This window comes from Haliotis asinina, chromosome 11 (assembly GCF_037392515.1).
Source record: "Haliotis asinina isolate JCU_RB_2024 chromosome 11, JCU_Hal_asi_v2, whole genome shotgun sequence".
Lineage (NCBI taxonomy): Eukaryota > Metazoa > Mollusca > Gastropoda > Lepetellida > Haliotidae > Haliotis > Haliotis asinina.
Genome location: NC_090290.1, coordinates 7,437,010 through 7,449,753, shown reverse-complemented (window position 1 = coordinate 7,449,753; position 12,744 = coordinate 7,437,010). Strand labels below are relative to the sequence as shown.

Here is a 12,744-nt window from a genome sequence, read left to right as displayed (position 1 = left end):
CTCATTATGTCTGGGTCTGGGAATCCAGTGGTCGACAGTATGAGCAATGACCCACAGCAACACGGTACATGGACATGCAAAACACAAAGTTTCCACATTGACAATCCAAACCTCTTAGTCGCCTCTTACAACAAGGTGATATTGTCACAGAGCAACCCTTCTCTTACAATAACATGAGGACGTCTCAGACCAACCCTCCTCTTACAAGATGAGGATGCCATAGACCAACCCTGCTCTTACAAGATGAGGATGCCATAGACCAACCCTGCTCTTACAATAAGATGAAGATGTCAGATGTCAAAAGATAATTTCTTATATCCTACATCAAACCTTTCACTTTTACCAGAACACATCGCGATTCACACCCAGAGAGTCACAGTTTATTTCTATATTTTCAGTTTCTTGATCACGCAAAATACACAGAGCATTTGACAAGTATTCAGCATTTCAGTATCACACTGGTATCTTCTACTGGCAAACAAGGGTAAGTTGGAAGACACAGGGTATGTAAGAAGTGGGCAGTACGGCAATAGGTACTCCTGTTTGGTTTGTGAAAAGAAGGCTAGTGCACACGCAGTGAATGATGATAAAATTGACTCATTCACTCACAATGGCTAGCACCAGTAAGCAGCACTTGTATATGCTAATTGTCAATTGCTCAACTTATCCTTGTTTTCCAGTAAGTATGCACCCCTACACACAAGAAACATAGCATGGCACATTCATTTCACATAATTTTAGCAAAATATTAAAGTTTGCTGCACCAACATCTGTAATTATTATCATGATGAAAATATCTTCACCTTACAATCATTCAAATCAAATAAATATCTCTGTTTCAGCAACAGCGAATTAGGAAATGAATTCCATATTCAAATACATTAATCCACTGCAGGATATGGCATCCAGCATTGTATTTGATCTTACACCTGCAGACAAATTTCACTTTCAATAAATACAGCTTGCATACTTCAAGATATAATACTAAACAGACAACAGGGGTAGACCCAAGATCATATTCATCAAAGCTCATTTCAAACTAGCATTACTTGTAAAATAACAAGAACTTGGATGAAATAAACACATTACATGCAAAATTTCTGCAATCTGAGACTAGATGACTGGTAGCCATGGGTATCTCTGGACAGGTTTAAATCTTCTGAAAGTATTTAATTTGGTGTTTGGAAGGCCTGTGCATTCTCCCTCTCTGCACTTTGTAATCATGTTTAGTCAATGTTGTAACGACTCAGCATTCACCTGGTGAAGGAACAAGAATTAGCTGAGAAACGTCCTGTAAAGAATGAAAATGAAGTAGTTATCCATAAAACGTGTCATGAATTCAGTATTTAATCTGTTTTCATTCGCAGAGATGTAGAAGTCTCATTTCTACAACAGGCACTGGTAAACTTTTCACAAAACACAAAGAAGTGCTGAGGATAAACTCTGAACAAGTGCATGTACACCTGAGTGAATGCTGCAGTATGACATAGTGACACCGTCCTTCACAGTTGTCAGTAGGAATGGATATGACGAGGTGATGACAGATATGAAAGTGACATCCTTGTACTTGTACATCTCATGATCCATAGTCCTTCCTTAACTTGGACAGATCTTGTTCAGAGTATGCAGGTGACCTGTGTCTTGATATCACATCACAGACATGACCAATGTCTGAAATTTGGAAAAACAAATTTTGACTAATTCAACAATAACACGTAAAAATACAATCACAAAAATTATAAAGTTTCTCAAATCATCATCAAATTACTTAGTTACATATGGAAACCAAATCGGCAAATGGTCGGATACCTAAGTGACCCTATCTCGGGTAGTCTGCATAATGTGGGAAGTCATGACCACTCGTGTGGGTAATGAGGTACGTCCAACATCCAACGGGGTACATTCAACACACGATAAGAGGTACATCCAACTAGCACACACAACAGGGTACATCCAGCTCATACACATAACAAGGTACTTCCAATTCGTACACATAACAGGGTACATCTGAATGGTACACAGAATAGGGTTCACCCAATTTCTAGATGGACCGGGGTATGTTCAACTCAAACACTTGACAGGGTACATCTAAATGGTACACAGAATAGGGTACGCCCAACTTCTGAATGGCAGTGAACTGAACCATTAAAGGTTCACATGCTGACTTCTACAGAGGACAGTTGAATCAAAAGGGAGACAACTCCCATATGTTTTTAACTCTAAGAAGTCCATCTCAACAGCAGAAAATACTGAGTCAGGGTGTGTCAAGCTACAGCAATTAGAGGAAGCTGGGTATAATGCTGCCTATATTAGATATACATGAGCAAAGGAGTTTAGTTTCACACCGCTTTTAGCCATATTCCAGCAATATAACCAGAAGGAGAACACCACAAATGAGCCTCAAATTGCACCAGTGTGGAGAATCGAATCTGCGTCTTCTGTGTGACAAGCTCAAGCTTTAGCCACTAGGTACCCTATGGCTCCCTGTGAGAAATGGTTGAAATCTTGAGTAAGGTGCTTGTATGAACTTAAAATGTCACTGAAACAGTGGTCAAGCGTAACATGTTACGTTTGTGATTACATTTTCTCTGAAAAGCAGAGATTCTAGTACTTTTGTTGGTTGAGTCCCATCCGGGATTCGAACCCACACTCTCCACCACCACCCTTCCCACTGTGTATCAGATAAACTCAACATGGGTCTTGCCTTTCTTTTCACCACCACCCTTCCCACTGTGTATCAGATAAACTCAACATCGGTCTCGCCTTTCTTTTCACCACCACCCTTCCCACTGTGTATCACATAAACTCAACATGGGTCTCGCCTTTCTTTTCACCACCACCCTTCCCACTGTGTATCACATAAAGTCAACATGGATCTCGCCTTTCTTTTCACCACCACCCTTCCCACTGTGTATAAAATAAACTCAACATGGGTCTCGCCTTTCTTTTCACCACCACCCTTCCAACTGTGTATCCCATAAACTCAACATGGGTCTCGCCTTTCTTTTCACCACCACCCTTCCAACTGTGTATAAAATAAACTCAACATGGGTCTCGCCTTTCTTTTCACCACCACCCTTCCCACTGTGTATAAAATAAACTCAACATGGGTCTCACCTTTCTTTTCGCAACCACCCTTCCCACTGTGTATAAAATAAACTCAACATGGGTCTCGCCTTTCTTTTCACCACCACCCTTCCCACTGTGTATAAAATAAACTCAACATGGGTCTCGCCTTTCTTTTCGCAACCACCCTTCCCACTGTGTATCACATAAAGTCAACATGGGTCTCGCCTTTCTTTTCACCACCACCCTTCCCACTGTGTATCAGATAAACTCACCATGGGTCTCACCTTTCTTTTCATCACCACCCTTCCCACTGTGTATCAGATAAACTCAACATGGGTCTCACCTTTCTTTTCACCACCACCCTTCCCACTGTGTATAAAATAAACTCAACATGGGTCTCGCCTTTCTTTTCACCACCACCCTTCCAACTGTGTATCCCATAAACTCAACATGGGTCTCGCCTTTCTTTTCACCACCACCCTTCCAACTGTGTATAAAATAAACTCAACATGGGTCTCGCCTTTCTTTTCACCACCACCCTTCCCACTGTGTATAAAATAAACTCAACATGGGTCTCACCTTTCTTTTCGCAACCACCCTTCCAACTGTGTATAAAATAAACTCAACATGGGTCTCGCCTTTCTTTTCACCACCACCCTTCCCACTGTGTATAAAATAAACTCAACATGGGTCTCGCCTTTCTTTTCGCAACCACCCTTCCCACTGTGTATCACATAAAGTCAACATGGGTCTCGCCTTTCTTTTCACCACCACCCTTCCCACTGTGTATCAGATAAACTCAACATGGGTCTCACCTTTCTTTTCATCACCACCCTTCCCACTGTGTATCAGATAAACTCAACATGGGTCTCACCTTTCTTTTCCCCACCACCCTTCCCACTGTGTATCAGATAAACTCAACATGGGTCTCACCTTTCTTTTCATCACCACCCTTCCCACTGTGTATCAGATAAACTCAACATGGGTCTCACCTTTCTTTTCCCCACCACCCTTCCCACTGTATATCAGATAAACTCAACATGGGTCTCACCTTTCTTTTCATCACCACCCTTCCCACTGTGTATCAGATAAACTCAACATGGGTCTCGCCTTTCTTTTCCCCACCACCCTTCCCACTGTATATCAGATAAACTCAACATGGGTCTCACCTTTCTTTTCCCCACCACCCTTCCCACTGTGTATCAGATAAACTCAACATGGGTCTCACCTTTCTTTTCATCACCACCCTTCCCACTGTGTATCAGATAAACTCAACATGGGTCTCACCTTTCTTTTCCCCACCACCCTTCCAACTGTGTATCAGATAAACTCAACATGGGTCTCACCTTTCTTTTCCCCACCACCCTTCCCACTGTGTATCAGATAAACTCAACATGGGTCTCACCTTTCTTTTCGCCACCACCCTTCCCACTGTATATCAGATAAACTCAACATGGGTCTCACCTTTCTTTTCCCCACCACCCTTCCCACTGTGTATCAGATAAACTCAACATGGGTCTCGCCTTTCTTTTCACCACCACCCTTCCCACTGTATATCAGATAAACTCAACATGGGTCTCACCTTTCTTTTCCCCACCACCCTTCCCACTGTGTATCAGATAAACTCAACATGGGTCTCACCTTTCTTTTCACCAGAACCCTTCCCACTGTGTATCAGATAAACTCAACATGGGTCTCACCTTTCTTTTCACCACCACCCTTCCCACTGTGTATCAGATAAACTCAACATGGGTCTCGCCTTTCTTTTCATCACCACCCTTCCCACTGTATATCAGATAAACTCAACATGGGTCTCGCCTTTCTTTTCCCCACCACCCTTCCCACTGTGTATCACATAAACTCAACATGGGTCTCACCTTTCTTTTCATCAGCTGACATGAACATCTGCACTGTGCTGAATCTGTCCACTGTACACAAGTGCTTCAGTATACTGTAGCCCCGCTCCACATCTCCTGAAAACAGGACAACCCTACAGTGAGTCAGCGAATATGGATTTACGCAACTTTTTTAACCAATTTTGTAGCAACATCACGGCGGGAATCCATAGTACTATCTCCTTGTCATCTCACGTGATTGTGTAACTTGTTCACGGACCATGACGCATGACACAGAGGGAATATCAACCCATGGTCCTGAGGAACCAGTGAAGAACGTCCTTACCTTACTGAACTCTGGAATGTTAATTGTGAACTGTTTGAAGCACAGATATCGGACCATAATAAGCACTACCAGAGTTAGGCAATAAGGCAATTAGCCAAAACAGACATCAGATGAGAACAAAACCACAGTTAGAGTTATCTCTCTTCCATGGATTTGCTATAGAAAAACATCAGCAATAAACAAACATCATGTGCGACTCAATTGTTGGAGATAAAGATTTAATTACACAAAATACCAAATGAATTCCCACAGTTCTGCATTCCCAGAAAGTATTACTCATTTAAGTGGGTACATTGAAAACAATAGGAGAGTGCTCAGCCAATCAGTGAGCAAAAACATTTATGTGAGAGGACCACATGAGAGCACTTGCTGTGCATTTGACCTATTTTCAAATCTGTACCCTGTAGGCTGAGTTTGAGACATCCAAACATTCAACAAACACGGAAGAAATAAGTGGTAAATAGCCTTGAGTTTTGAATCTCACCTTTGCCAACCATCAGCTTCACACAACCTATGATCTTGTGCAGCATCTGCCCATCTAGCTTATTGCTGATCACTGAAACAGACAATTTTAAAGAATTCTTCGTTATTCAAAACAAAAGTTATCAGATGATGACAATTTTCCCACATCAATTTGAACATTTGTGTTAGAGTTAAACTTTTCAGGCTAAGTCTGAATCGTTTCCATGGAAACCAAGAAGAATAACAAAGAGTCATCTGAAGATGACATATCCCCCCAGCACCCACATATTTAAAAGAACATATCATCTGACAGTTGCTTAATGTTTATTGATGAAGTTCAAATCGTTTTAATGGAAATCATGAAAAATACAAATTTCAAATATCTGTAAACAGAAGTTCTGTTGAAAGATGTCAAATAGTTTTTGAGTTGTGCTCCACAAACGAAGCCCAACCCACCCCTCCCTTTTGAGACTAAGTACAAATCATTTCCATGGAAACCCAGAAAATGATATATCACCCAAATCTGTAAAGAGCAAAAGGCACCATTTTGGGATCTCCCATACATATCTACCAAGTTTTGCTGAAAGATAGTAAGAAGTTTTTGAGGTTCACATTGTGAGACAAAGTTTGAAATGTTTCCATGGAAACTAAGCAAATTAAAACTGACAAAATTTTGTAAATAGCAAATGCAAACACTTCAGATTCTCTTTCACATATCTACCAGGTTTTGTTGAAAGATATTGAATGGCTTTCATGTTGTACTTGGAAACAAACGTCACCCCTCCCCCTGAGACTAAGTTCAAATCATTTCCATGGAAACCAAGAAAAATATAAACGGCAAAAATCTGTAAATATCATACGGCACCACTTCAGGTACTCTTAGACAAATCTACCAATAACAGTCTTTAAGTTATTCTCCAGAAACAAAATGGTTACAAACTTACTGACGAATGAACAAGGTCTCGACTAGATCCTCCAGCATAAGATGCTGGGGGCTACAAATTTAGAACCTCACAATGGCCAGTTGGCCTCAATAAAATGACACCTTGCTGAACACTGTCATATTCATACGATAAATACTCGGTCATATAACAGATGCACCTAACAACAGACCACAAGCTTCTGTATAGGTGTAAAATAGCAAGTTAGCCTTACATCAATTCGGAATTAGCCAACATGAAGCTGTTTGAAACAAGCAACCAACATTTTAGTGTAAAATGCCATCAATGAGTCATTAGCATACTCACATCTTTTCAAATCCTTAGGTTCTATTTGTTGCAAGAGCTCCACAAAGGGTTCCACAGTGGATGCAGTTTTGAGTGAGTTCCAAGCCTGGAGGAACTCGTATGGTGTGGCCTTCTCTAGCTTTGGGACACTTATAGGGGACATGCTTGCTGTGCCTGATGTCTCTGTTGCTTTGAACTTGGACTTGGACTTTCTGGACTTGTTGGACTTGGACTGGGGAGATGTTGATGAGGGGGTGGAGTTTGTCTTTGCTTGTTTTGGTGCTTGAGGGTGGGGAAGTTTGGCTTTCTCTGAAAGCAAAGATGTCGAGTACTGGTTCATTTCATTTGAGAAGTTTTAATGATATCTTCTTCCTATATCTAACCCTCACACCAACATTAACAAATACTTGTGGTCAGTCAAAGAAACATGTTCAATAACTTCATGTACATTTCTCCCAGTGCACGGTGGCATTTCCAGTTTCTATTAGAAAAAAAACAAGAAAACTTTCCCTTTTTTATCATGGAGGCAAATCTGATACAAGAATAACACACTGAACAGATCCTGGCACGTAAGTGAGCAAGTGCATTTAGTTTTATCAATATTCCAACTATATGGTTGCAGTCTATAATTATGAAGTCTGGACCAGACATTCCAGTGATCAACAGCATCAGCATCAATGAATGCAACGGGGATACAATGACATGTGCCACCCTGAGTCATTGCAAGGTATTTCTATTTAGTATTAGATTCATTCCTGAAAAATCAGCTTGACAAGTTTTGTTAATATAGAGTCTTTTTATGGCAAATCACTGGCAATTAGGATCTTTTCAATGATGAAACAAAATTAGGGCCCTTATAGCAGTAAGAGTCCAAATTTCATGCTTTTTCAAGCTGTGCAATCCTGTTTTCGTAAGTATTGACCTCTGACTTAATGTGCATTATGCATTATGACTTAATTGTGCATTACTGTTTTAACAACAATACATACAAGTTTTACTCCACTTTTAGCAATATTCCAGCAATACCATGGTGGGGAGAGACTAGAGATGGGCTTCACACATTGTACCCATGTGGATAACTGAACCTGGACCTCTAGCATGACGAGAGAATGCTTTAACCACTAGGCTACCCCACCGGCCATCATGTATGCCCGACAGTACCCACCTGATTTTGGCTTTGGTTCTTCCTCGTCCTCTTCATCATCATCTACTTCCTCTATCTTCATCTTCCGTCTCTGTTTTAGTGGGGCCTCATTTGTTGTCTTTTCTTTTTTGTCTTGAACGTTTTTTTCATAATCCTGGAATTTAATAATCAACACAGAATAAATATATCAACTTATTAAGTGGTCATATGAGCGAATGTTGTTTTAATGATATATTTCAGCTGTGTCATGGAGGATTGTGAATAAACACAGTTCCCCAGGATTACAAATGGGGATAAAAGTGTTACAGATGCAGTGTGCACACACTTCCCAGTTTTCAAACCTGCAGAGACCCATGCTTGCCATAAACGGCAACTATGCTTGTCATAGGAAATGACTATCAGGATCCAGTGGTCAGGCTCACTGACCTGGTTGACACAAATCATGGGTTCCAATTGTGCAGATCGATGCTCATGCTATTGATCACTGGATTGTCTGGTCCAGACAAATTATTCACAGATCGCTGCCATATAGCTGAAATATTGCTGCGTGCAGTGTAAAAACTCACTCACTTACTCTTTCAGAACAGCTTTGTAATCTCTCACGCACTCACTCACACAAACCCAAGGAAACAATACTATCTGTTTGCTATCTCACCTTTCTATACAGTTTCTTAATGAGCTCAATTTCCTTCTTGGCTGCTGTATTGTTGGGCTCGACCTTCAGCAGCTGTAGCAGGTCCGCTAGGCTGTATTTGTATTCCTCTCTCATCTGAAGGGGAATGCAAAACACATACAGACATGGTTCATTCATCACATAGACCTGATTTACACCGATATGGTTCACACAGATAAAGTTAATACAGATGTGGTTCATACACGTTTACGCGGATGTGGTTCACACCAATATGGTCTACACAAAAGCAGAAGCATTTAGCTGAAGGTCTTCTCAATTTAAGTTTTCAAGTACTAACTTCCTTGCAAATAAGTTTGTTTCTCATGAAAGTTAGTTCCTTAGTTAGAAAGATTGAATGATACTACTGCTACTCAATGAAACCCAAGCATTTAACAGCTATCAATTTTACAAATTATATTACTGAATAATAGATGTTAAAACAAATATCACATAGTTCTACACAGTACTTCACAGTACTACACAGAACTAAGTAGTGGAACACAGTACTACTGGGTACCATACAGTGGTGCCCCTACTCTGCAGTACTACACAATATTGGGCAGAGGTACACAGTTCTACAGTATCAGTACTGCACCGTGCTACACAGTACCAAGCAGTGCTGCACCGTACTGTACAGTACTACACAGTGTTACACAGGTTTATTCTACACTCTGCCGTGCTTCACAGTACTACACAGTAACTGCAGTAACAGTAACTGCACTGTACTACACAGTATTGTGTAGTGAAACACAGTACTGCACAGTACTACACAGTATTGTGTAGAGGTACAAAGTATTACACAGCAACAGTTTTGCACAGTGCTACCCAGGACTACACACAGAACCACGTAGTGGAACACAGTACTCCATGTAAACATAGCACAGCACCTTCCTGGCCTGAGCTCTCCGGTACAAGGCTTTGGTGTTTTCTTTTTCCCGCTTCAAGGCCTCATCGCAATCACTGATAGCATCCTGGGGCTGAAAAAAAGCAAGCAAGAGGAATCAATTGGCTGTTAACTCAGCACATATGCATCCAAATCACTGCTTAATGTGAGCAATGTTTGCAAAGATTTTCATGTTAACAAATTCTGTTACTTTTAACTTGTTCAAACGACCTCAGAGAAACACGCACCATCTTGTGAGTTTAGTTTCACATCATTTCTTGCAGCATTCCAGCACCATCATGGTGGGGAACACAAGAAATTGGCTTCAGATACTGTACTCGAACCTGAGTCTCCAGCATGATGAGTGAACGTTTTAACCACTAGGCTACCCATCAACCCAGGACTAGGTGTACACTTTCATGGAGAGATAGAGCACAGTTTCAGTTCTTCAAATTCTTGTTCAGCAATTTCCTTCACAAAATTCAGTGTAAATATAGCCACGTGTAAAGTCTGGGTCAGAATGAAAACCATTTAGTGAATAATGTCAGGAACATGACTCTATGCTACTGACATTCAATCACTAGCAACAACCAAGTCAGGCAGCTTGACTATCCAGTCATGTTGGCTGCCTCCTCTGGCTGGACGGTTTGCTTCAGAACAAATATTACCCAGATGTTACTTGGACAAGACATCATATTGGTTCGGTTTCTGCTTGGACTTCTGCTGTGAATAAGTCTGACACTAGGGCCTATCAGTAGTCCTTTTCATAGAAAGGATAGCTAATGAGAGATTTGTACCTTGTTGAGCTTGAGGTAGCAGAGAGCTCTGTTGGTGTAGCTCACCACTCTGTCAGGCAGAGCGTCGATACAGCCGGTGTAACACTCCACAGCCTGCTGGTACTCTCCCTGCAAATATTAACACAATCAACACAACATGACGCAATATGACAGCTGGGACACTTGAAGTGGGCTTCATACACTCCTACCTATGCAGGGAATGGAACCCGGGCCAACACTTTCACCACAAGGCTACACACCAACCCAGATTTTAGTGATGGTTGTGATGATACCCCAAGCTCTGACCTCAACCTTGCGGTCTGAACAAAGGTCACAGTGAAACACTTTTTATCACAGTTCATACGAAAAATAGCAATAGCTCATGCAACCACTCAAAGCATGAAATCAACAAGCCCTTTGCTGCTAGTTTCACATTTCTGCAATGTTACAGTTTCCGACGACTCTCAATGATTTTTGATCAATACGACAGCGAAAGTCAGTTTACCTGGAATACAGAACAAATGTGTCATTTGTTGTGGTGGTGAGACATGGAGAACGATTCCCTACTCACTAGGAAATGTTATCTCCTTACATCCCTTGTTATGTCCTGACTCCCTGTGATATGTCCTGACTCCCCCATGTTATGTCCCCGACTCTCCATGTTATGTCCTGACTCCCCCATGTTATTTCCTGACACCTCCCTATCTCCCCATATCTCCTGACTCCATGTGTTATGTCCTGACCGATCGTGTTATTTCCTGACTCCCCATGTAATCTCCCTGACTCACTCAATGTCACGTCCTGACTCCCCCATGTTATGTCCTGACTCCCCATGTTATGTCCCTGACTCCCCATGTTATGCCCCTGACTCCAGATGTTATGTCCCTGACTCCAAATGTTATATCTGACTGCCTCATGTTATTTCCTGACTCCTCCCTCCTATGTCCCTGACTCTCCATATCTCCTGACTCCACGTGTTATGTCCTGACTACTCATGTTATTTCCTGACTCCCCATGTAATCTCTGACGCCCCATGTTATGTCCTGACTCCCCCATGTTATTTCCTGACTAACCCTCCTATCTCCCTGACTCTCTATATCTCCTGACTCCACGTGTTATGTCCTGAACGCTCATGTTATTTCCTGACTCCCCATGTAATCTCCCTGACTCTCCATGTTATGTCCAGACTCCCTGTGTTATCTTCTGACTCACTGTATTATCTTCCAACTCGCCATGTTACCTTCTGTTATCTCCTGAAAACCTACGAACAACGTCAATGAGCGTGACTATCATACCATCCAGAAATGAATCCTACCTTCTGGACATGTTTATTGCCACTTGATTTGAGTTTGTCAAATTTCTCCTCAGGGGATTCAGTAGGAATGGGTGCTTGCGCCTTCCCCTGCACTGGGGCCTTCTGTACCGGAGTCTTCATGGGTGCTGATGGAGGTGGAATGAATGAAGCACCCTGGGTAGCACTAGCTGACTGTGACTGGGGTTTAGGAGCAGTTGGATCTACAATTTCAGGAATCTCCCAAGGGAACACATTGACTAGTGGGGGCAGCTTTTCTCTCCATCTTGGTCCATCCTGGTCTGTCAGGTGTTTCTGACATCTGCAACAAAGTCAGTCAGTCAGTCAGTCAAAGTTTATGTTCTTTCACACTGCAGTACTTCAGCTATATTATGTGTAGATTATTCAAGCAAGGCCGAGCAAACCAGAGGATATTATCATGAGCATCAGTCCATGTATTGGTTCTACAAAACCCTTTCACCCAGATATTATCATGAGCATCAGTCCATGTATTGGTTCTACAAAACCCTTTCACCCAGATACATACCCAGTACAGCCCTCACTATCAACATCTGACATGTTGAATTAATCTTCAATAAAATGCCTTGCCAGTTTCTTACCTTGAAGCACCTTGATGAGCTTGTTCAACATTTGAATCTATACTGAGAATATGTTTGTAGTCAGCATAGGCGTGTCGATACCTGGAATAGAAACCACAGTTAAACATGAATACCCCACCCAGACACTTTACACTCCCACTTGACCATTTCTTGTTGTACCCATTATTGTTGAGCACCAGACAGGGACCACTAAGTACGATATGTTGGCATCTTTCGGTATGACATGGCCCTTGATCTAACTTCTGGCTGGCTGGATGTTCTAACCACTACATCAGAGGGGCAGCTGAATTAGAACAGATCCAAAACTAAGATTGGTTAGTGAAATGGACTCTGTGTTGAATTCTCCGTAAATGGGTCAAAATGTGTTACCTGGCTATGTAACGCCACACACAATAAAACTTCAGATATATGATTGTGGT

The 12,744-nt window shown here is 41.7% G+C and overlaps 1 protein-coding gene across 2 annotated transcripts in view; it reads right to left on the bottom strand.

The window, feature by feature from the left end:
- Nucleotides 1-398: 398 nt before the first annotated feature.
- The window catches only part of LOC137255710 (sperm-associated antigen 1-like), a 43,755-nt gene continuing 31,409 nt past the window's right edge, over nucleotides 399-12,744 (bottom strand). For both annotated transcript variants that reach the window (XM_067793202.1, XM_067793201.1), the window contains exons 13-22: nucleotides 12,326-12,406; nucleotides 11,730-12,027; nucleotides 10,436-10,543; nucleotides 9,643-9,732; nucleotides 8,738-8,851; nucleotides 8,104-8,236; nucleotides 6,960-7,247; nucleotides 5,735-5,806; nucleotides 4,947-5,042; nucleotides 399-1,671 (exon numbers count right to left, since the gene is read on the bottom strand). In XM_067793202.1, coding sequence (XP_067649303.1) covers nucleotides 1,577-1,671; nucleotides 4,947-5,042; nucleotides 5,735-5,806; nucleotides 6,960-7,247; nucleotides 8,104-8,236; nucleotides 8,738-8,851; nucleotides 9,643-9,732; nucleotides 10,436-10,543; nucleotides 11,730-12,027; nucleotides 12,326-12,406 — 1,375 coding nt within the window. In that variant the 3' untranslated portion in view covers nucleotides 399-1,576. The remainder of the gene's footprint in view (nucleotides 1,672-4,946; nucleotides 5,043-5,734; nucleotides 5,807-6,959; nucleotides 7,248-8,103; nucleotides 8,237-8,737; nucleotides 8,852-9,642; nucleotides 9,733-10,435; nucleotides 10,544-11,729; nucleotides 12,028-12,325; nucleotides 12,407-12,744) is intronic.